General features: G+C 38.6%; 2 protein-coding genes across 2 annotated transcripts in view; one reads left to right on the forward strand and one right to left on the reverse strand.

Moving 5' to 3' along the window:
- Positions 1 to 14,110: 14,110 nt before the first annotated feature.
- Positions 14,111 to 23,731, reverse strand: LOC125780471 (zinc finger protein 205-like). The gene is made up of 4 exons (XM_049471962.1): positions 21,806 to 23,731; positions 20,460 to 20,565; positions 18,327 to 18,484; positions 14,111 to 17,491 (listed from the first exon to the last, which is right to left on the reverse strand). Exons 2-4 carry the CDS (start codon positions 20,462 to 20,464, stop codon positions 17,118 to 17,120), a joined length of 537 nt encoding a protein of 178 aa, XP_049327919.1. The 5' UTR covers positions 20,465 to 20,565; positions 21,806 to 23,731; the 3' UTR covers positions 14,111 to 17,117.
- myog (myogenin) overlaps positions 20,960 to 25,015 on the forward strand; it is a 61,191-nt gene continuing 57,135 nt past the window's right edge. Inside the window, exon 1 of the mRNA XM_022682702.2 lies at positions 20,960 to 21,067. The gene's annotated coding sequence lies outside the window, so the exon portion shown is untranslated. The remainder of the gene's footprint in view (positions 21,068 to 25,015) is intronic.

Below are 25,015 nucleotides of genomic sequence, written 5' to 3' on the forward strand. Positions count from 1 at the left end.
CCAATGTGCTACAAAAGCCCTTCAGCTCCCACAGAGCCAGAGTCATCGGGTCATTCCGGCCAAGCAGAATGGAAATAAAAATTAGAACCGACTTCACCATGATGCCAACATGCAGAGAAAGCTTGCTGTGGCAAATTCTGAATAAATAAATAAATAATGGCCTGAGTGAAACATCTTTGATCAGGTGTCCAAAATTTTGAATTTGAGGGCTCCAAATGGTCCAGCTGACTAAGGTGATCTGGTTCTTGCCATCAGCAGCCAGAATCCAAGAGAGCACGGCTGACCATGCTCTCTCTGGGTCGGTATAGTAGATGGTACTTTCAACAGGCATCTGTTGGCTGATGTATCAGAGCTGCAGATCGGGCATTTTTCTCTGAGTGCATCGTGATGCTGCCTATTGAGGGGCAGCATTGGTGGTAACTGGAAAACAGCTGGGATCTGACTTCACATGTATCGGAGGAGGTATGCATTCATCTTTACCCTCCTATTACTATTACTATTAATAAAGTATTACTATTACTATTAATTACTATTAATAAAGTCCTAAAGAGAGGGTGGGGTAATTGGCCTTCCAATTTGGGAAGAAAAAAATATTAATTAGTACAAAGAACTGTAATATGTGAAAAAAGATAATTGCAGTCATTTGTATCACAGGGCATGATTACTTGTCTTTTCACATAAATTATTTTCAAATAAAAACTTAAATATTATATTATTATGTAACATATACATTTATGGGCATTTTTGTTCAGAATTTAAGTATTTCATCCAGAAAATTGTAATTGGAACAACAACAAAAAATAAAGTAAAAAAGCTCTATCTGGTATAATTTAATGTACAATTCACTTTACAATGGGACAGACAAAATTATTGGCACCCTCAACTTTGAATTTTGTGTTAAGATTGTACATTTTGTGCCTTTTTACTAAATGACAAAATGCTTAAAGTCTTCATGAAATAAATTTCCTGTGTACTACATTATATTTACGTTTTGAAAATCTCTGGATGAAAACATCTTTATGTTCATGTAAAAAGATGGCACAATTTTTTTTCCAATAGTCTATATTTACATTGGTATTAAACATAAGATTGGTATTATTTATTAGATTTGGTTGACAGCTTAGACCAGCATGAATTAATTTTTTCATATAATAATGTTGTTTAGTGCTGGACTAGTTTGCTGGTGTAGACTTTGCTGTTTTTTTCACTAGTAGCTGCCTTTTTTGTGTAAAAAAAATAAAAGCATATGTGAGCAGGTTTCCTCGTGTTAGCAAGAATACATAAGATTTATTCAAGTTACTGTGGTAAAAAATAATATTAGTTTTGAAATAGAACACAGAAAACACCTGTACACTCGCCTAACCCCAGAACAAAAGATAGAAATAACCCAACAGTATCCAGTAGTTAGCTAGCTAGCTAACTTGCAGTGCTAACTCATCTCCATGGATACATTGTCTTACCTGCCAGTGTTTCTTTCCATTTGTGTTAAATGTTATGAATCTGAATTAATATATTTAATATAGTTTTATTTTGAGTAAAATTAAGCTCTTTAGAAATTCTCCTCAGTAAATTAATTTTATACAGTAAGTCAGGCAGGAACAGGCTGAAGTTCTCTACCGGGGCGCTGTTTACCGCAGCGTGGGTTATTAAAAAATGGTGAGTCATTGAAAAATAGATATTTCAGCAGTAGCATTTTACAACCTACTGCTCATTCACTCTACTGAAGAAAGAAAACAAGGTAATATCAGAGCTGGTTTATAAGTAACATCCTACTCACTATCAGTAGCTAAATTACTGCAAACAGCTAGAGGGAGCCCACCAGTGAGTCCTTAATGAATAGGGGTGAGTGGAGCTAAACGGCTAGAAACACAAAATAAAAATAGTAAGTTAGCTAGCTAGCTAACTAACTACTTGGCCAGGATATTCCAATAACATTAATATTTTGTAACAAGTAACGTTAGTAACAAGTATTTTTCTAAAAGGAAAAGGAAAAAAAATAGCTATATATTTCAGTTTTTATGCAGTTAAGATGTTATCATTACTGCTAATATTGGCGTACTGTTTGGTGAGCTGATGCTAGATTTACAGTCTAAGTTAGCATGTTTAAAAGGCTTATATTTGGACTTTAAAAAAAGCTTTATGAATTAAATCTGCAGTGTTGAAATATATAATATCGATCTGTGTTAAGAAAATGAGAACATTTTTCACTATAATAATTATTAAACATTTAGAAACTCATGATTTTTCTCAGTTGCTACATTTTAACTCATGGTTAAACAAACCAGAATATGTTTTAGATTTTAAATCTTCAAAATAGCTAACGAAATATTTGGCCAGGATATTTCTTTAATTTTGGACACTAGAACAAAATATTTTGCTAAAAAAAAAGAAAAGAAAGAAAATTTACCTGTGTATTTTAGTTAAAAAATATTAGGTAATAAAGACGTTAGCATTACTGCTAATATTAGCAGGCAGTTTGCTGAGCTGTTTCTGAAACTACACTCTAGCCTGTTTAAAAGGCTTATATTTGGACTTAAATTATATCTGCAGTGTTTAAATATTTAATATTGATCTGTGTTAAGAAAATAAGAACATTTTTCACTATGACAATTATTAAGCATTTATAAATTTTTGATTTTGCTCAGTTGCTCCATTTTAACTCATTCATTTTGGAATGGTGGTCAAACAAATCCAAAAGAGTTTCTCAAGTTATTCTCGTCTCAAGGTATTCTCGTCTCTATGAAATGTAATCTAATTACTTATTATTGATGTTATTTATCTAATCACTGTAACTGTATTGGATCACAGAAAGTTGTAGATTAATACTAAAGTCGTCCAGACTATAAAAAAAAAAACATATTGTTTTATTTTATATTAAACAAAAAATGTTAAACAAACCAGAATGTGTTTTATATTTTAGATTCCTTAAAGCAGCACCTCTTGCTTAAATGACGGATTTTCTCAGTCAGCTTAATGAGGCTTTTAGTTAACAGCTGTGCTCAAGTTGTCAAGGGGTAATTATTTGAATTTCTTTGCCTCTTAATGTGTTTGAGAGCATCAGTAATGAAGTTGTGAAGCGGTAGAGTTACAAGTATACAATGAATATCTCTATTTGAATAATGTTCTAATCCATATTACGGCAATAACTACTCAACTAAGTTTTAAGAAAGAGTTACCAGCCTCAGAAACTGCAAGTTAACAGCTCTCCAGATAAGAGCCACATAAAAGCTTTTGGTTTGTTTAACACTTTTAAGTAACTAAATGATTCCATATGTGTTCCTTCATAGTCTGAGTGACTTCAGTATTCATTTACAATGTGCTAAATTGTATTAAATTACAGATTACAGCCATGTAGATTTATTTTTTATTTTTTTCTGGTGAATAAAACAATGTCTAAAGTCTAAGGTAAGGACTTCTACTTTTAATGGAGGAATATTTTAATTTCAGTATATCTTGTTTAATTCAAATACATGAGGATACTATTAGCATTATAGCCCTGCATGTTTTCCACTCTAGATGCTGAAGTGAAGCTAATGCAATTCAAGCCTCAGAATTAGACTCAGAATTAAATACAAAGTTAGACTGGCAATCCAGGCAAAATAATTAAATCCCATCTGGGCTCATTTCTGAGCTCGGTCTGAAGCATTTTGTGTACAGCTAAAGACTAGCTCGCCACAGGTTCTCAAATGCTCCATCTGCTCTGAAGAAAACCAAAGTAAATCAAATGACAGAACTATTAGTTTTGTTGCAGTTAAGACCTCTCACATGTACACAACACTAACAGTGGAGTAGTGCTGCCCCCTAGTGTTTCTTGTATGAAACAGCAGGATAGTGGAAAAAAAAACAGCCTTGTGCAGTAAACGTGATGTGTGGATGGATAAATAATACATTGTTAACCATTGCTGGGGGAGTTGCACAAAAAAGTAATCCATTACTGATTGTGTAAATGTGATTATTTTACTTACTATGTATTTACCTGGGAAATGTAATGTAATGTAATCTCAATCCTAAATACTTAAGTTTAAAATTTACCTCTAAGTTAAAACCCATAGAAATTAATCTAAACTGGAATTAAATAAACATACACATCTGGAAAGTGCTCAAATATTGTGCAGTAGACAGTGGGATAATTTTTCTCCATTACGTGTCTTGCAACTAGTCTGTTAATTTATCCTTGAGTTACCATCAGTCAGACCTGACTTTGGTTCCTGGTCTCTCTGTATTCAGCAAATTCAAAGAACTTTTTTTCCAAAAGTCTACAGTGCACCTCATAATCTGGTGCGAATTACGTATGAATTTTACCAGTCAGGTTGTAAGGGAGGACTAAAGCCACTCCACTGAAGTGCAGCTTTATAAATAAATAAATAGAGTTTTTTTATAAATAAATAGAGTTTTAGTGAAGTTTCTCCAGCACCGAGGCTGGAGCAGTATTAGTCCTTAAGCACTAGTTCTTTCGCTGTTGCTAGCTTACTCACCCAAATATATATTTTTTTTCTCAGGAGAGAAATCTGTGTAAATTAACACCCAGTGCTTGTTTGACGTTAAAATATATATATATTTTCGTTACAGTTTTGTTTTCTCCCAGTGACGAGACCTGCTGAATTAGAAGGGAAACATGGCGACAGCCTTGTTCCTTACTTATGTCATTTAAAATGTGCCTTATGATCTGGTGCGCCTTATGTATGAAAATAGACCAGAAAATAGATGTTCACTGATAGTGCGCTTTATAATACGGTGCGCTTTATAGTTCATAAAATATGGTAATGAGAATATCTCCATTTGTGGAAATAGCCAGCCTCGTCCTCTGCCATTGTAGCAAATTCTTTATAGGCAAGTCACTCAGTGGCCATCTTGGTAACTTGGCTGAGCAGTTATTGTATATCCAGTCATACAACACCAGCTCCTGACTGTTTGAATAGGAAGACAGATTAACAGTTTCTAACATTTTCAACCAAAAAAGCAAAAGACACAAATGTGTCTGCTATCCACAATTACAAGGGAAAATTTAGCTTCTGAAATTTTAGATTTTTGAAAAAGTAAAAAGTATGGCTCTGCCTTTGGATGCAAATTTTTCAACATAGAAAATCTGAAAAGTACCTTTTTTTCATTTTTATGTGTTGAGTTATACTGACATATTATACTGCCAAAATGAAGACCGCGTATCCACTTTTTGTATGAAAGAAAAGAGTTATAAAAATATATATTAGAGATAAAATGTATTACTGAAAGGTGGTATGTTAAGGATATGTAGGAATCCAGGACTATTTAAAACATACTTTTTTATTTTAGAACTGTTTTTTGATGTGTTTATTACACCCCATGTGTTTAGGTAAAAAAACAAGAAGAGAACACTTTGAGAATGAAAAAAAACTCACATTTTTATTATATATATATATATATATATATATATATATATATATATATATATATATATATATATATATATATATATATAAAGAAAAGCCACTTTTTTGTGAAAAAGCATGAATTAAACAAAAATATGCAAATGAAAATATGAAATGCAGAACAGAATAAATAACTTTTTAACTTTCAAAGATCACACATTTCTTTAGGTTGCTTCTGAAACTAAACATTTACAACAATATTCAACAGTTATTGCAGATTTTATTTAAAAATGCACTTATTCATTAAGTGTATTTATCTACTGACAAATACAAAGTAAAGATGAAATTTGTAGTTAACAAAACAGCAATAACTGCTCAGACATTTCAATTGGAAGGACGCCTTGTGCTGACTGACATCACCCTGGGTGTAATAAGGGGAAAAAGCAACATCTACCCACCCAGAGAGAGCAGCTGATGGCAAGCTGCATGACTGGGATTCGAACCAGTGATCTCCCAATCAAAGTGGCTGCACTTTAGAAAGCTGGACCCCTCTGCGCCATTATAACCTTTACTTATAAAAATAACATGCAATTATGGCTGTAAGACATAAGAATAGCAATATATAACAGTCTAATAAAAATATTGAATTCCACAACTGTGCAAAACTACTGTTTGTAGTCAACCATCTAACTTTAATTTGCAGTTGAGATAAACAATACTGAACTCATACACTGAAAGTTTTAATATTCTACAATATATTTACTGCTAAAACATGACTATACACAAGCATATCAACAATATAGCGCAAGAAAAAACTGTCATTTATGTATTAATGATGCGCAGACCAACAGAATCGGTCCATAATTACTTGGAACAAAATCTTAAAATCTTATTAAATTAACTTTTTTTTTGCCAAAAAGAGAGACTAAATGCTCTGTTCTATCTCTGCGGCTGGCATACTCTATGGCTCTGTTCACACCTGGCCTAAACATGCACTCTGGGTGAGTCGAACATCTGATCATAAGTGTCCAGCACCAAGTAAAGGTGTGAATGGGATACAGTGTTGTGAGGACGCATCGAAATCTGATCAATCAGTTAAATTTATTACAATCCGATGTGATCTTCTTTATATATCTCTGACAAAAAACGCTTCTAAGTCGCTGCCACTGCCGAAACGAACGTAAACTGTGATATTACGCCGTCTTAATTTTTTTTTATATCATTGAAAGTTAATTTATGTCAATAATTGAGTTCAAAATGTGAAAAACTTTTACTTGATATAACACAGTGAACCAACACCAGCAGATGACATGTCTCTCCAAACCATCACTGATTGTGAAAACTTCACACTAGACCTAAAGCAGCTTGGGCTCTGTGTCTCTCCACTCTTCCTCCAGACTCTGCTCCCTTGATATGATGTTATGTAATAACAAAAGTTTGGGAGAAGGACCACGCCCGAACTCTACGTTCTAACTCCACCCCGTATCAATCAACCGTCCTATAAATACCTCCCCTAACTAACTATCTCTCGTGACGAAAACTTCGCATCAGTCGAATCTGCCGCACCCGCCTGCTCGCATTAGCTTGTTCTCCACCATGGACCTTTAACTCACCGCCTCCGACGAGGACCTCTTCCCTCCTAGCCAGCCTGTCTCCACTCCTGCTCCACCTCGCCGGGCTCGTCGTCTGAATTCCGTAATCTCCATTCCGGCTACTCCTGGTTCTACTCCGGCTACTGCTTATTCTTCCTCCCGGGTCGGTCGTCCTCACCAGTGCACCCCCGGATCTCGGCGCTCCCGTTGCTCTTCTCCCCCTTCCCCTACTCCACCTCGCTGGGCTCGTCGTCTGAATTCCGTAATCTCCATTCCGGCTACTCCTGGTTCTACTCCGGCTACTGCTTATTCTTCCTCCCGGGTCGGTCGTCCTCACCAGTGCACCCCCGGATCTCGGCGCTCCCGCCGCTCTTCTCCCCCTACTCCTCCTGCGCGGGCTCGTCGCTCCGGACGCCCGTCTTCCTCGGCCGGCCTCGCCGGCCCTGGGCCCCTCTCTCCTAGTAAGTCCCAGCCTCCTCGCATGTCCGATTGGACTGTTGTTAAGCTACAGCGGGTTTTTGAAGGACCGTGGCGTCCCTTTCCCCCGTTCTGCTCCAAAAGCGGAACTTTTCACTGAACCTCTGAACAGCGCACATGAGCCGCACCAGTGTCGCGGCCTGATGACGTCACCCGCTCAACTCGCCGCCGCTGCAGCTCTCGCACCCCTGGCGCGGCACCAACTTCGCCTCAGCGCCTCGTCTCTCGTCTCTCTCGTCTCTCTTCCCCTCTGTCGTCCAACTCCCCCTCCCTCTGTCGTCCAACTCCCCCTCCCTCTGTCGTCCAACTCCCCCTCCCTCTGTCGTCCAACTCCCCCTCCCTCAGTCGTCCAACTCCCCCTCCCTCTGTCGTCCAACTCCCCCTCCCTCAGTCGTCCAAACCCCCTCGCCGCTGCTGCAGCTCTCGCACACCTGGCGCGGCACCAACTTCGCCTCAGCGCCTCGTTTCTCTCGTCTTTCTCGTTTCCCTCTTCCCCTCAGTCGTTCAAACCCCCTCTCTCGGTCATCCTCCTTCTCCATTTCTGCGTTCCTCCTGCTGTTCTCCAACAGTGTTGCCAACTTGCCGACTTAGTTTTTGTTTGTTATTGAGAGTTTAAATGAACACACATGCTCTTCAGTTTCTCCTCAGCGAGCAGCAGGTGCTGCCGCGAGCCCCGCCCACGACACTCACAGCGCAGTCTCAGTCAGACCACACACTCACACTGCTCTTCAAACACGCTGCAACGAACTGCGCATACCTACAGCCGCCGCTGACTGTCAAAAAAAAAAACAAAAAAAAAAAAAAAAAAAAACTTAATCATGTAATTTACGTTAAAATGCAGTTATTTTCAGAAGTCTCTGCCTATATTTATAAAAGCGACAGACTGAGTTCATTTGTAACATTTCTAACATTTAAGGGGTTTTACTCACAAACTGCAGCCAATGGCTACTTTCCTTACTGAGCAGTTGGCAACACTATTCTCCAACCCGTCCCTTCCAGCCAGCCTTTCTCCTTCCTTTACTCCGTCAATTCTCTCCCCGCCTCCTCTCTCGCCGTTTCTCACCGGGCTGCAGCACCCGCTCAGCTCCTTGCTGGAGCTTCCTAACCTTCATTCTCCATCTACAGCGCCGCCCCCTCTCAGCTCGCGCTGCGGCTCATCTCCAACACTGGAACCCTGCTACATTCCAAGACGCCCCGGATCTGGACCTTCATTGACGTGTGTTTGCGGGACGAAGCTCCCCATCCCGCGATGGGCCTGGCTGTCTAAGGCTGACGTGGTTTCGGCTTTCAAAAATCCTCCCTCTCCATCCTGACTCCTGGCGCCTTTTCAGAGTCCGTTTTTCAGTTCACCTTGCTTTCGGGTGCAAAAGTAACCCCAAGCTTCGACTCCTTTGCTAAGGCGCTCTGCTGGATTTGCTTAACACGGGCCCCAGTTCGTGCTCCACCTCCTGGGTAACTTCGTCATCGATCCTCCTTCCTCGCCCCTCTCGATGGGTCTTGAAGCCATGACCAGCGCTTTCACTCGCCTCCGTGCCCCGCTGTCGGAGAACTCCGTTGGTCCCTCCACATCTCTCGAGTTTCTTGGGATCTTTCTGGACTCCGCCTCCTTTCAAGTCTCCCCGCCCGTACCTAGCACCGTCTTTCCCCTCTCGGCCACATTATTCACAACCCGAATCGAACCCAGGGTCGTTCTTTCATTTCCCGCCTCCTCCGCTTGGCTTTTCGTCCGAGCCCTCCACCATTCGTTATGCTCAACTAATACTGCACGTCAGAGCTCCATTTCTGGCTGTGCCTCCTCTGCAATCTAACGGGTTTTTCTTCTACGCCAACGCAGCTTCCAGCTCTTTTGATATTAAGCTATTCACAGATGCCGCTCCTTCCTCTGGTCGCTTCTGCTCGGCCGGAGAACTTCATCTGCTCCGCCGCGCAGCCGCGCGATTCTTCTGCGCTCTCTGGACATATATCCGGTCCTCGTCGCTGCCCTCCTTTGGGGACATGAATGGTCAGGAAAATCAATTTTACTCCATTCAGACAATCTCGCCGCGGTCCACATCAACAAAAATCGATCAAAATCGCTAGACATAATGCCTTTTATCCGTTGCCTCACTTGGCACTCCATTAAGCATCAGTTTATAATTAAAGCTGTCCACATCCCAGGTTTATCCAACTCTATTGCTGACTCTCTTTCTCGCTTTCAATTCCAGAAATCCAGATCCTTGGCTCCGCATGCAGACTGCAACCCAACGCCGGTACCTCCATTTTCACTAACTACACTACACCTAACCCCCGTCTGAACGAACTAATCCTCCAAGCACAACAAACCATCCTTTCAGCCGTTTCCCCACAGACACTCTCTACTTACTGGTCAAGCTGGAAAGCATACAAAAATTTCCACTCCACACATAATATATCTTTCCCTTCTCATCATCCATCCGTAATAGCAGCTTATATTACTTTCATTCACATTCAACATTCAGCCCGTTCCTCATCACTCAGAGTCCATCTGGCAGCTATCAATTTTTTCACTAAACTAATTACTGGCATACCACACCCTTCCTCTAATCACCCTCAAATTTCCCTTCTCCTGAAAGGAATCCAAAAATCAGAAACTCCATCCTCACACGAACGAGCTCCCATCTCACCAGAAATCCTCCATCGTTGCATTCAAACCCTCCGATCAGGCTTTTACCCTCCGACAACATCCTCCACGCTCCAATCGCTATTTCTCCTGGCATACGTCGGATTCCTCAGATGCTCAGAATTCACTTCACTTAAAATCTCCCACAACTCCTTTTCATACCCCCTCATATCAGATCTCAGCATCCTGGACTCGGATACTCTCACCTCTAAAATCAAGCGAAGCAAAACTGACCAACTTGGCAAAACCACGATCCTCCATCTGTTTAAACTTGACTCACCCCTCAGCCCGTACGAACCACTCGTCCACCACCTAAATCTCCGGCTCTCTCAACAAGCATCACCTTCGGATCCTCCGTTCACTACGGAATCTGGTAGTATAATCACAAGGCACTGGTTCCACACACATTTCCGCCTCATCCTTTCAGTCAACGGTTACTCACCAGACCAATTCTCCGCCCACTCATTCCGCATCGGTGCAGCATCCAACGCCTCCAGACAAGGAATCCCCGAGCACGTCATCAAGCTTCTCGGACGGTGGTCTTCTCAGGCGTACCACTTATACATCCGTTCCAAACCAGACGATTCGAGACAGGCTCATCTCAAACTAGCTTCATTATAAGCTCCATATTTTGGGGATATAACTGCACGCTTCTTCAGCACGCAGTTCAGAACTCCAGCCCAAATTTCCCCGAGTTCCCTCCCCTTTTTCTTCCTTTTCTACTTCTATAAGGCGTGGTCCGCACTTAGCAAAATGATGTTATGTAATAACAAAAGTTTGGGAGAAGGACCACGCCCGAACTCTACGTTCTAACTCCACCCCGTATCAATCAACCGTCCTATAAATACCTCCCCTAACTAACTATCTCTCGTGACGAAAACTTCGCAACCCACCTCCTCCCCAACAACCCCCTTTTTTCTACTCTTCCACTTCTCATTAAATAAAAAGGGGGGGATATAACTGCACGCTTCTTCAGCACGCAGTTCAGAACTCCAGCCCAAATTTCCCCGAGTTCCCTCCCCTTTTTCTTCCTTTTCTACTTCTATAAGGCGTGGTCCGCACTTAGCAAATTACAAATTAAAAGTAAAATTTACTGATGATCAGTGATGGTTTGGAGAGACATCTGCTGGTGTTGGTCCACTGTGTTATATTAAGTGCAAAATCTTATAGCACTTCATGCTTCCCTCTGCTGACAACTTTTCCAGCAGGACTTGGCACAGGACTGTCTACACTGCTAAAAGTACCAATTGGTCTCATATATAATTCTATTTTTCTGAGATGCTGATTTTTGGTTTTTCATCAGCAAACTCATCAACAATAAAAGAAATAAAGGCTTAAAATAAATCACTCTGTGTGTAATACATCATTTTGAACTGAATTACTGAAATACAGTAATTTTTTAATGATATAATTTTTTTTGAGATGCACTAGTAGGTGCATTCCTTAAAATGAAAAATATTAAAACACTAAAGTATTTGAATGCTACAATAACAACGTCTTAAAAATAATAATAGTAATAAAAACACAACTCTGTATATCTAGGTGGTCTTTGTTCCAGAGTAATGTCCTTTCATAAGGATGATTTTACAGCGTTTTACGTGTTTGTTTTTCACGCTCTGGTCTTTAAACCTCCTCCCGCACTTAGGACAGAAGAACGGCATCTCGCCTGTGTGGATCCTCATGTGAGTCTGAAGATGGCCATTCTGTTTGAAGGTGTTCCCGCAATAAGGGCAATGGTACGGCCTCTCTCCAGAATGGACGCGCTCGTGAACCTTCATGTGGGTGGACGAGCTGAAGCTCTTGCCGCAGATCCGACACTGTTTCTGCCCATTCGCCTGACCGCCGACCTTCGCTGGGGGGTGGAGACTCCTGTAGCGTGGTCGGCCGTCGTCCAGAAACCTCTGGGTAAACGCATGCCTACAAACAGAGAGAAAAAACTTTTAAAATAAATAAAACTGAATGTGATTCAAACACAAACATGAAAGCTACACAGCAAAAACTGGAGAGTAGATTTTTAGAATTTCAGAGATAAACTGTAAACTTTATAGAATTTCCCCTCGGGGATCAATAAAGTATCTATCTATCTCTATCTAAACATTTGAGAGTTGAGAGTGTAATTTTAACACATTCAGGCTTAAATGGAGTTGGAGTCATTTAAAAGAATTAAATATTTCATTGTTAAACCAAACAAACACATTTATTAATCAACTCCACAAAGGTTTGATTAAACTTTGCCAACTTATTGCAAAACTATAGTCACTGTGTCGTAGGCTATAAGAGCAAGTTACCATGTTTCTGTGCTGTCCAACAAGTCTGACAAAGCCCTGGCAATGCACTGAATACTACAATACAGTAGTAGTTATATGGAATTTATATGGAAAATAGAGAAAGAAATTAAGCTTAATCAAGAATATAAAACTAGTATTGTGTCCCATCACTTTTGCCACGTCCTATGGAAGCTAATGACAATGCACTGACCAATGAGATACAGTATGTGTGTGGGGTCTTGATAGTGGTAGTCTAGAGAGTTGCTTGTCTCTAGTTATTATTCGCACGGACAACTTCATCCAGATGCCACTGGTCACAATCATTATCACAATTATCACTGTGCGTGCTAAACATCTCATCTATCAGTCATTTATGTGGCCTTGCCATGAGCATGTTGGCAACCAAACACTTACAGAATAACACCTTACAATGTATACAGATGTAGATTTAGTAGTAGGGCATCACTGCATGATGAATATATACTACTATTCCATGACCTTTTGGCATGTTATTGAAATATATTTATATTATAACAGTATGATATAAATTGTGCAACATAGACATGTACTGTAAGTTATGGTAGAGTGGTTGGAGTGTACAGTGCAACATTATATTGTGCAAATATTATGTGCATGTTCTTTTATTTAACTTTCATTTCCATTGAAATTAGTTATATTTGCCATATTTACTGTATTTATTCAATGACAGTCTATTCCCCTACAGTCTAAAGAAGTAATTTTTGAGTAGTTTTGAGCTGCCCCTAATGGACATGCTTTACACATGCATTTCTGGACAAGCTGAGAGACACAGAAACTAAAAGTTAAATAAGCATGTGGACTGATGGAAGAGTGATATTTCATGATTTTACACTAATGTGATTTAGGGTTTTAGGCATTTTTTGAATGGCTGCTTTAAAATAACTCCTTTAACCACAAATGCAGCTCCTCTTACTTGGAAGGCATGTGGATATAAGTTAAACGGATCTCCACAACACATATTTATGTTGTGATCGTAACACTAATTTGATATAACATTTCAATCTTTGGGTGTTGCATTTGTAACCCTGCCATCTTTTTGTGTTGTGTTCGTAACACTCCCATCTTTTTGTGTTGGGTTCTTAACACTCCCATCTTTTTGTGTTGGGTTCGTAACATTCCAATCTTTTTGTGTTGTGTTCGTAACACTCTTATCTTTTTGTGTTGGGTTCGTAACACTCAGATCTTTTTGTGTTGTGTTCGTAACATTCCAATCTTTTTGTGTTGTGTTCGTAACACTCCATACTTTTTGTGTTGTGTTCGTAACACTCCCATCTTTTTGTGTTGTGTTCGTAACACTCAGATCTTTTTGAGTTGGGTTTGTAACACTCCCATCTTTTTGTGTTGTGTTCGTAACACTCCGATCGTTTTAGATTTTGTTCGGAACACTTTAATTTTTTTGTATTTTATAACACTCCAATTTTTTTTTATGCTGAGTTCATAACACTCAGATTTTTTTGTTGTATTTGTAAAACTCAAATTTTTATTGAGTTATGGTTCGAACACTCAGATCTTTTTGTATTGGGTTCATAAAACTAAAACTAAATCTTTTTGTACTGTATTCATAAAACTCTTTTTGTGTTGTGTTTGTAACTGTCCAACCTTAAGTTAAGTTAGGAACATATTCCACACATTAATCCAGCTTCACTGCTTCTAATTTATTCCTCTTATATATTTTGGGTTTGCAAAATTCTCTTTTTGATCCAGATACAAAAAAAAAACAAAAAAAAAAAACAGAACAGAACACTCTAAGACTGGAGGAACACGCTTTTATTTTCTATTAAAAAAAAGAGAAGTCACAGTGTACAATAACATATAGTAACAACTCAATTTAAAGCAAACTGAATGAAACGCACAGGACAAAAATCAATCAAATATTAAGAAAAGCTTCACACAATGCTACAAATAAATAAATAAAATAGTTTTCCTATGTAACTAACCTTTATTAGTGTTATAATATTTAATCATTTCTGCACCCCTTACACAGTTCGTTGGTCACACAAATGTCTTGCGGAGGGGAAAATGAACAAACGTGGCAAAGAACAAAAAATATAAACAATAAATAACTATCAAAAACTAATTTGAACTGAAAAGCACTGAGAGTTTCGCAAATATTTTTTTTTACACTTTTCAGCCATGCACTTACATGCACATCATAATTCGATTACTGAAGAACATCCGAAGTTGATCAGAACAACAGTCTGATCATCGCATTTATATGTACTTTTTTTAAATCAGATAATGGGAAAACTCATAGCATTCACCTCAGTCAGCCACTAATCAGATTTTTTCTTTGTAACAGAAGATTAAACTCTCAATAATTAATAAGGTGTGATGTAAACCACTTGAAACCCAAACTTTATGTTGCAATGAGTCGCAATTTACACACTGATCAGCTAGAAGATGAAGAAATATTTAAATCCTTCATATTAGATCAGTTTCACTCAAACCTTAAACCTTTTAACGTTATGGCTGATTGGTGCATCTTGTAAAAAAATGTTTATATCTATTTAATAGTTATAATAGTTTTAGGGTTTTGTTAAACCTCTAAAATACAGAATCGAAAGATTTAATGCAGGGTTTGGGCGATATGGCCAACATTTATATCACAATATATTTTTTATAATTTCAGTCTGATATTAATTTGAACAGTATGAAAGCCACAGGTAAACTGGAAAAAATAAAAATACCGGCCATAACGGATGCCCTATAATGAAGGTCGGTCAGTGAATGATGCTATAAATAATATGTAACAGTATGTATAAATATCAGAAAAGTTAAAAAAAAAAAAAAATAAAATGTAATAAAATTCAGTAAAATGAATTAATATTAAAACAGATTATATAACAATCTATATTGATACTGAATTACTGTCCAGCCCTAAGGTTTGGTCAATGTTACCGTAAATAAATAAAAGCTACATTAAGAGCTCACTAGCTAGTCATGTTTGCATATTCAAGTTTTTTTTTTCCAAAGTTTAAAAGGTTCAAAGTTCTAAAAGTTCCTACAGCTATTTTGCTTAAATTAGCTTTACATTTAAATTCAAATTACCAACAAAGTACCCATCAAACTCAAGAATACTTCATGTCATTGAAAGAAATAGAAGAAATCAGTAACAGAATACAAAACAGAATACAATTGATGATACAGAATTATAAGCACACTCTTTAAAACAAAGTAAAAAATATATATAAATTAAGAGCTGGCGCAAAGGGTTCTTTTGATAGGTGGCACAGAAGAACCAGGATTAAAAACATATTAACATAACGTAAAATACATTAAATGTACCATTTTGAAGGGTTTTTCTGAAACCTTTGGGCCTCTGGACTTTTTTAACCTTTACCTTTTCGCTTAACCTTCAATAATTAATAATAAATAATAATTCTTCATGCATTCCATTTACAAAAACTACTTTCTAAAGCAAAGCTTCTCATACCTTTTACAGTCAGGAACTCGTTTTTATTACATAGATTTTTCATTAAGTGATAAACCCTAGAAACCACCTGAGATACAATAGTAACCATCTAGTAACGCAAGTGAAACATCCTGAAACCTGGGATACAGTAATAAAAAACTGCCTGGAACAAGTTGTTTCTTTTGGTTCTTATTCAACCAAACTTGATATGGGTTCCAAAAAAGAAAAGAAAAAAAGAAAATGCAGAACCTCTAGCTACATATCATGGACCCAACTTTGCTCTGAAAACCACGGTTCTAAAGAAAAACCTTTCAAAGGGTATTTAGTGGTTTAAGGCCACTTTCACACCTACCTTGTTTGGGCCGAACCAACAGAGCAGGTGTGAAAGAGCAGGTGCCAAGAACCACCCAAATTTGGTCTTACCAAACACTGATCGTTTTGAAGAATGTAGTAAGTTCGGTTCTTTTTTTTCCAGGTGTTGTGTTCTGCCTCACTTTGAGTGCTGGCACATCCTGTAGTAGGGTTAATAATCTAGTTACAGTAGATACAGAAATCACCAGCATCATCTGTTGTACTCAAATTATTCTATTATTTAATGGGTGACAATAGCCTCACTGTCTCACTGCCAACAAACTGGACCATCAATCAATTGATTCGCCTCTTTGAATCTCCAGAACATGGTTTATAGAACCTTTCACAGCTTCTATTTGGGTTTTGACCAAAAAGAAAAATCTGAGCTGTCGGATTGTGGCAAAGAAGCAAAATTTGGCAGAACATCTGCAAAGACAACTGGCCAAATTGACAAAAAAAATGCTGCTGTGTGACATTTATTTTCCTTCTACAAACCAATCAATGTCATGTATAGGGAGACTCAGGTTCTTTGCCCATGTAGGGGATGACAACAAGACATGTCAAGGTGTTTTTTGTTGGGTTCAGCCACTAGACACAGTGTGAAACCAAAACTAATTGCGAAAAGAGCAAATTAACCTTGGTTTAGACTTTGGTCTGGACCTTTAGGTTTGGAAACCTAAATCGCTCTGCACTTACACTGGCAAAACAGTGGTCATCAAAAAAAAGGTGGAGATATGGAAGTTTAAATACGATACTCAGCAAACCGAACACAGTTGATGAAGTCTGTGTTGCTGTGATGCGAAGATGTTTCTGGGGAGGTACATGTTAGGGGGCAGCGTAGGGTTGACGGAGAGTCATAAATTGGCCTTAAAAAGTGGCTCTCCTAAGGCAAAGCATTAAGATCTCTTGAATTTAATATTAAGAATGTAGTGTAACTATATCTAAAATTCTACAATAGAGGAAGATAAAAACTAAACATCTCCAACATGCCTCCCGCTACTCAATCTGCTCAGTCTGCTCCATCAGATGAGCTTTAACGTGTCTGTTACACGCGCTCCGGTCGCTGTAGCGCTTCCCGCAGGTGGGGCAGCTGTAGGGCTTTTCTCCGGTATGAATCCGGAGATGAACGCTGAGGTGGCTGGATTGTCGGAAGTTCTTATCGCAGAAATGGCAGTTATACGGTTTCTCTCCTGAGTGAACCCTCAGGTGAATCTTCAGCAGAGCTCGTGAAGTGAAGGTCCGCCCACACACCACGCACAGATTACCGTCCGATAGGCCCAGGGCTTTCGCTTGACTTCCGTACATTTCCAGCGATTCCGGGTCGAACTGCTTCATCTCCTTGCTCATGTTCCCCGAGCCCGGCAGGAATTCTACATCACAGAAAGGAAAACAACTTCAGCACAGTGGCAATAAAACGGACACTTTTTCTTTCACACTTAGCCAAAAGAAAAACATAAATGTAAATGTAAAAACAAGCATTCTTCCTGAATATATCCAATTGTTAGAAACTTGTCACATTTTTTAAACACATGCCCATATTTTTTTTCTCTCTTTGTCACTTGCATTTGTCTGATGTCACTTGTATTTATTAGTCATGTTCAAAAAATATTAATATATTTGGAAATATTCAAATTTCAATATGGTGCTATGATTGGTTTGATAGTGGTTTGAACCCAGGTCATGCTGCTTGCCATCAGCAGCCAGAGTCTGAGAGAGCACAAAAATGTTCTCTCCCCTCATCTCCACCAAGGTGATGTCTGTTAGCTGATGTAATGGAGCTGGGTTGCTGTGCTTTCCTCATGCATGCTGGGTACCCAATATTGCTACATCAATGGCAGTTGGAAAGGAGGCGGTGGCTGATTTCACATGTATTAAAGGAAGCATGTGCTAGTCTTCACCCTACTAGTGTTGGAAGCTGTACTAGTGATAGGACTAGTGAGTAGGTTGGGTAATTGGCCTGCCAAACCAACACTTCATAGCATTTTTACCTTTTAGCTTAAGTGTGTAGTATACATTTTGTTTTAAAAGAGCCAATAACAAAGTTTTATTACAAAAAATCTTCTTTGGCTTTACTCCGAGAACCTTTTTGTGTAACATATTTTTACACAAAAAAATGAACAAAACATGCAACTTAGCCAGGGTTTCCTAAACATAACATGCCTGTATCTGCTGATACTGATATGATTACAGCATTATTTTACTTACGTGTTGGCAGGCTTTCGTCTTCGTCCAGGACCACCACCACGTCCGGACTTGCGTCCTTTTTTCTCAGTGCTCTCGGATTATCAGTCCTCATCTCCAGTTTCCGTTCTCGTCCAAGTCTCGGAAGTTTGTTTATTCCGCGAGCACGTTTCATATGCGATCTAAAATCAACATTTGGTAAAACTCATTAAAATCTGTTGCATTAACACACATTTATTAAAATTTGACGAGAGCAGTTCCGGTAAAACTGTAACCCTTTAACTGCCACTCTTAGTATTGACACTTATATTATACTAGCCCAGGAGTCGCTGCACAGTAAAACAATGCACCACCTTTTATGTAATTAAAAAAATATATATATTTTGCTGCATCCCAAGAAGAAAGGCATATTTGGCAACCCTTAAACTACCAATCTCAGGGATTTAAATGTATAATTCAGTAAAAAAATATCTTAACCAGTTTACAGTGAATGGCTGAAGTTGTAGCACATTTTTGAACAGAGGACTAATGATGAGATATGGTTCAACAAAACCAAGTTTATTGCATTTTTACGCTACAAAATTGAATGCAAACAAAACATGGTAGACAAATAGACAGGTATGTGTAACATCACCCACATATGCAACTAGATAGCTGCTGTCAGCATACAGAAATGTACATACAATAAGCATGGAGAGCACAATATTTCCCAAAAAACTGGTTGCCGTATGATATGTAGCTCCGCCCATCTCTAAATGTTTCAGTGGCAACAGCCCCTCCCATTTTCCATCACATTTTTTCCTCTAAACTGTCTTTTCATCTCCATTGTTTATGACAGTTGGGTCTGGGACAAAGGGGCGGGCCTACCAAATGAGTAGGCGGGTCTGGCTCCGCCTCTGGTCTCTACTGGGCAGACTCTGGTAGCAAAACCGACAAACATGGAGGACATTTCTGGAATCATTTTTATAAAATGAAATATGACAATGAGGTTATAAATATTTAAATACATTTATGTAGGACAACAAAAAAGATGGTCACACAATGAGTAAAATAACATGACGAGCTGTTTCCTAGCATTTCCATAAATTAATAAAGAATTAAAGTTTACAAAACTATAGACCTACCCATGCCATATTTGTTTAATTATCATCTTTGCTAGGATAACTAAACTATATTGCCAAAAATATTCACTTAGAACACACACAAACTTTAATAATCTTTAGGGTTTAACATAATGTTGGCCCACCCTTTGCAGCTGTAACAGCTTAAACTTTTCTGAAAAGGCTTTTCACAAGGTTTTGGAGTGTGTTTATGAGAATTATAGACCATTCTTTCAGAAGCGGTTTTGTGAAGCAGATACTGATGTTGGACGAGAAGGTCAGCCACTCAGTCTTCGCATTAACTCATTCCAAAGGTGTTTTATCCGGTTAAGTGCAGGACTGGAACAGGAATGGGCCAACACCAAACTGTCTGCACTTATCTCTTGGTCTTTTGAAGCAATTAGGAGTTCCTTTCTATTGAACTAAGGTGCCGAGCCTAAATACTGACAAATAACGCTATACCATAATCCCCCCCCCAACCAAACTTTACACTTAGCACAATGCAGACAATTTAGACAAGTACTGTTCCCCTGGCAACCACCAAACCCAGACTCGTCAGACGGAGTGTGATTTGTCACTTCAGAGACCAGTGTCGGCATGCTTTACATCAGTGTCCAATGCTTTGCACTGCATCTTGTTTGGTGATGTAAGGCTTGGATGCAGCAGCTTGGCCATGGATTTTTTTAAATAAAGCTCTCTACGCTGTACTGTTCTTGAGCTAATTTAAAGGCCAGTTCAAAGGTCTGTAGTGATTGAGAGAGAGTGCAAAATGTTGGTGACCTGTGCAACCACTGACCCTGCTCTGTCATTTACATGGAATTTACATCACTGACAGGTGACTGTGAAATATTTGATAGTGAAGAAATTTTACGATTGGAATATCACAGCACCATGCTGAAATTCAGTGAGCTCTTGAGAGTGACCCATAGGCAGAGTTATATGTTTGGCAATATAGTCTATCTAGTAACTACCGCAGTTTCTATTTTGCAGATACCATAATCCATATAGTCATAAGATACACTGAATTAAAAAGTGATATATTACTGCATATGATTACCTCATTTCAGCCGTCTTTTTAAGGGTGGGCTTCTGAACCAAGCAATCAGTCCCAGAAGACAGAGCTGATTAACTGGAGGCCCTGAAAGATTTTCCCCTCAAACTAACTGTAAAACAAACAGAAAATAAATTAATTATATATAGTTGACAATAATGTATTAAATTACATAAATTATTTTGCTTATTATAAACAGCATTTCTACCTGCAAACATTGTTAAAATAATCAGGCTGATCAATTCTGATCTGGCGAGCCTGTGTACTCACAGCTTGGCGATATATTTTCACTAAATGTATTAATTCATAAATTAATTAATTGAATTAGGTGAATTAATGACTTAGAGCAGGAAAATAGCGAAACTGTGGTGAACTAAAGCCCATTTCACACATGCATAATCAGGCACAAGTGCTTTGTGTGTGTCTGGAATGGAAATTTGAGCTACAAGTGTTTTTTTTGTCTGTATATTTCTTAATTATCCTTTATATGTGTGTTTTGTTTTCAGCATTGGTTGGTAAATAGCTTTCTGCTCTGGGACAGAAAATTACCAGGCTGAAGTGACTGAAATGCCCAAATTTGCCCATGGTGACGTGCGTCACAGACTCTTTAAAAGGTATGTAAAGTTGCCTACAGCACACTGTCCGCCATCTCAACTCATGGAGTTCCTAAGTGAAATGTACTGAACATCCTTAGAGCATCTGTGATTCTTCATGTGAGCTTATTTACAGAATGTAGGAGTGCTGGTTTAGTGCTGGAGATAAAACTACATTAGCTAATTTGTGTGTAAAATGTATTTTATGCTTCTTCAGGTCTGTTTTAAAACATTAAGCACATCAAATGCTTTAATTAAACGGTTAAATTCCTTAGAATTAGTTATGATCTTCTATATAACTTGTTCCTAGAGCTCTGGATTCCTAGAAAAAAGGTTTAAATGCAAGTTACTGCATTTCTGTGTCATTTATATTTATATATTTTAGGATTTTAATCTAAGATTTTAATAGACACTCACAGCACCCGTGAATTGGACTTTAAAAAGGCTCTCTAGACTTGTATCTGGTGACTCCTGCTCTTTTCACTAAGCTGCTGTTTTTTTTCCACTACTCAGACCAGGTTTTTATTTTTCCTGTCTAACCCGTGACACCCGAGTAAATGTGTAAAGATCATATTTTATGGACAAAAGTATTGGGACAGCTACTTATTATTCATTGTTTCTTCTGAAATCAAGGGTATTAAAGAGTATACTGTATATTGCTTTTGCTGGAGTGACTACTCTACTATCCATACTTTACTATATTCACATTAACAGAAAGCATTAAATAATTAACAAAACAAAACAAGAGTGGTATCTTACATGTGTTGTCTGTACGCGGCAGGGGGCGGACCTCACAGCTGCCTCCTCAGCTGATACCGATGATGTTTGATGACACAATCAGAACCGTGCTGTATGCAATAAGTTTACACTCCACAGCGCATTTAACTTTATATTAAGGTAGGGTTTAATTCAAAATGCAGAGCTGCAGCTAGTACATTGCTTGGAAAGTACAAAGCGGTCCCACTTTGATCACTTCCTAGTTTCCATAATCTACACTCTCAACAGGGGTTGGACAATAAAACTGAAACACCTGAGAACCGTCAGGTGTGGGAGTGGGAGGTTTCATGGCTAAATTGGAGCAGCTTGGTGGCCAATCTTCATTAACTGCACATTGCACCAGTAAGAGCAGAGTGTGAATGTTCAATTAGCAGGGTAAGAGCACAGTTCTGCTCAAAATATTGCAATACACACATCATTATGGGTGACATACCAGAGTTCAAAAGAGGACTAATTGTTGGTGCACGTCTTGCTGGCGCATCTGTGACCAAGACAGCATGTCTTTGTGATGTATCAAGAGCCACGGTATCCAGGGTAATGTCAGCATACCACCAAGAAGGACCAACCACATCCAACAGGATTAACTGTGGACGCTGTAAGAGGAAGCTGTCTGAAAGGGATGTTTGGGTGCTAACCCGGATTGTATCCAAAAAAATAATAATCCACGGCTGATCAAATCACGGCAGAATTTAATGTGCACCTCAACTCTCCTGTTTCCACCAGAACTGTCTGTAGGGACAATCAATTATTGTGGTCTAAAACCAGGTGTTTCAGTTTCATTGTCCAACCCCTGTATTTTTTCAGCTCGACTTAGCATACAGGACACTTTGTAGTTTTATAACTGCAGACTGTAGTCTATCTACATATATCTGTTTCTCCGCATACTTTATCCTCCTCCTTTCACCCTGTTCTTCAATGATTAGGACCTTCATCAGTAGTCACAGGACACTGTCCACAGGACAATGCCCAAAGCTTGCTGTTCTTGGACTATTCTCAGTCAGCAGTAAAACTGAGGTGTTTTACTGCAGTGCTGAGAGTGACTCACCATTTAAATAATATTTACTAATTTTATATAGCTGACTATTACTACTACAACAACAAAAAAAGAATAAGAGTGTTACCCTAACCCCCAGGGCAACAATGTTCCACAAAGCTACTGAAATCAGGGAAAATATTATTGATACTTTATTTAATCAGTAAATGCAGAATTAAAGACAAAATCACAACATGCAACAATGCAATGTAAAAGTCGCTGAAGGACACTTTATCCTGACATTCCATAGAATAGGAACTAGTAACGTCACCATCCATCCATGCATCCATCAGCTGCTTTCAGTGAAATTCGCAAATTCAACAAATTCAACAAAATTTGCAAATTCAACAAATTCGCAGACTGTATTAACTGGTCTTTACACAACACTGCAGTGCTGTGCGTAACAGTTTTGTTAATCAATAGACCTATGCTTCTTCTGTGTTGCACTGTTCATTAAAATCATTCTATACAGATTCCACTCATTTAGACAACTCAGAATTTTAGTTAAAAATGTCAGATTTAACAATCTCTGGGCTCGGACTTAACATGCACAGGATCCGGTAGGGTCGGACCTGACTACTGCTGGCTAGTGCTCAATTGTGTAGGTTTAGTGTCCTTTACCTGGCATCCAAAGTGAGGAGACGAAGCAGACAACTCTCTAAACTGAGTACAATATTCATTCTACACAAAATTTAACATAATCTGAATTTAAATTCAATACACAACAGAAATACAAAAGTGCCAAAATCTTCAAGTCACAACAACCACCCCTGTTTTACATTACAGAGTCAACACTAAATACAAACTGTGACTCTACTGCTAACAGCAAAAACAGAGTAAAGACAGAAGATGCGATTGCATTCAAAAGATTACCAAATCCAGTTCTACATTCAGTTAAGCGGCATATGAAACTTCACAAAGCAGTTGCTCTGCCTGGTGAAACAAAGGTGTACATTACATTTCATGCACAGAACTCTGGGTATGCCTTTGCATCCAGGAAATTTGCATCTTCCTTTCTTGCCACTCATGGTCGGCCAGTGTGACGTACAGTCCAGGCGAACGTCCGAGCACCGGGCAGACGCCGGGCATCGACTGTGCTCTATTTGGGTATTGTCTATGTGCTCATTTCCTTCCAATTCATCCCAATTTTGCCTGTAGAGGAATCAGCATGTCACCAGATTCTCCTAATTATAGCAAAGTTTATTAACTCTACCAAATGCTCAGCACAGACAGTCCGGGACAGAGTTGAACATTTATTGTTGACTAAGGCAAAGGAGCAAAAATAATGCATGTATTGCAGCAAAAGTTGGCTAGCAGTTTTGTTATGTTTCAAGCAGGTATGTAAATGATTACAAGTGCAGTCCGAGTCTCAGAAATTACTTTTAGGTAGTATACCTCTTGGTAAAAGATCCAACTGTGTTTAATCTTGTATCCAGACTAGAGGCGGAGCAACATTTACATACATACTATACTGCCAAAAGTATTCGCTTGCCTGTAATGTGTTTGGTGATTGACCTTTTTTTTTTTTTTTTTTTTTTACTTCCGTGTAATATGCCCCTCAGCATCTGCTGACCCCACTCTCTACATGAAGCCTCTAGTACCACATACAGTGGTAATTTATAACTAAATTGTAGGGCTGGGTATCATCAGTGATTTACAAAATCGATTCAGATTCACAAGGCCCCAATTCGATTCAATTTCTGATTTAATTTGAATCGTTTTATTATTGATTCGTTTGGAAATATTTCCATTACAATTACAGGTTTTGTTCAGACATGAAAGAGATTTTTTGAGAACTAAAGTTGTAATTGTACAACTATTATTAAACACATTATTGTTTTCATAAAGAATTAAACCAAGACAGTACCTTAATGTACCTTAAATGTCTCATTGAAGGTGGAAAGGAAAACAAAGGAAAATGCTAATTCGTTTAACTACTCTAACAAGCTCTATTAACATTGGTTCCGAGAAACAATACAACTTGTTAGCTACTCTAAAACTACAGCATGTCTAAACCTGCCTCATTTAAGGTGGAAAGGAAAACTCGCATTTACCGACTCCTCAAATTGCTAGTCAAGCAGGCTCTAATAAAATAACGTGAGAGAAACAACAAAACTTGTCGCTAATGTTAGCTTGGCATCTGTAAATCTGCATGTTTT

The sequence above is a fragment of the Astyanax mexicanus genome, chromosome 24, assembly GCF_023375975.1.
Source record: "Astyanax mexicanus isolate ESR-SI-001 chromosome 24, AstMex3_surface, whole genome shotgun sequence".
NCBI classification, from domain to species: domain Eukaryota; kingdom Metazoa; phylum Chordata; class Actinopteri; order Characiformes; family Acestrorhamphidae; genus Astyanax; species Astyanax mexicanus.

What these genes read in the sequence shown, in the direction of transcription:
- LOC125780471 (XM_049471962.1), bottom strand. An exon ending in AGACGAAAGCCTGCCAACAC is followed by an intron (nt 17,492 to 18,326) that starts GTAAGTAAAATA and finishes TCTGTGATGTAG; the next exon opens with AATTCCTGCCGGGCTCGGGG.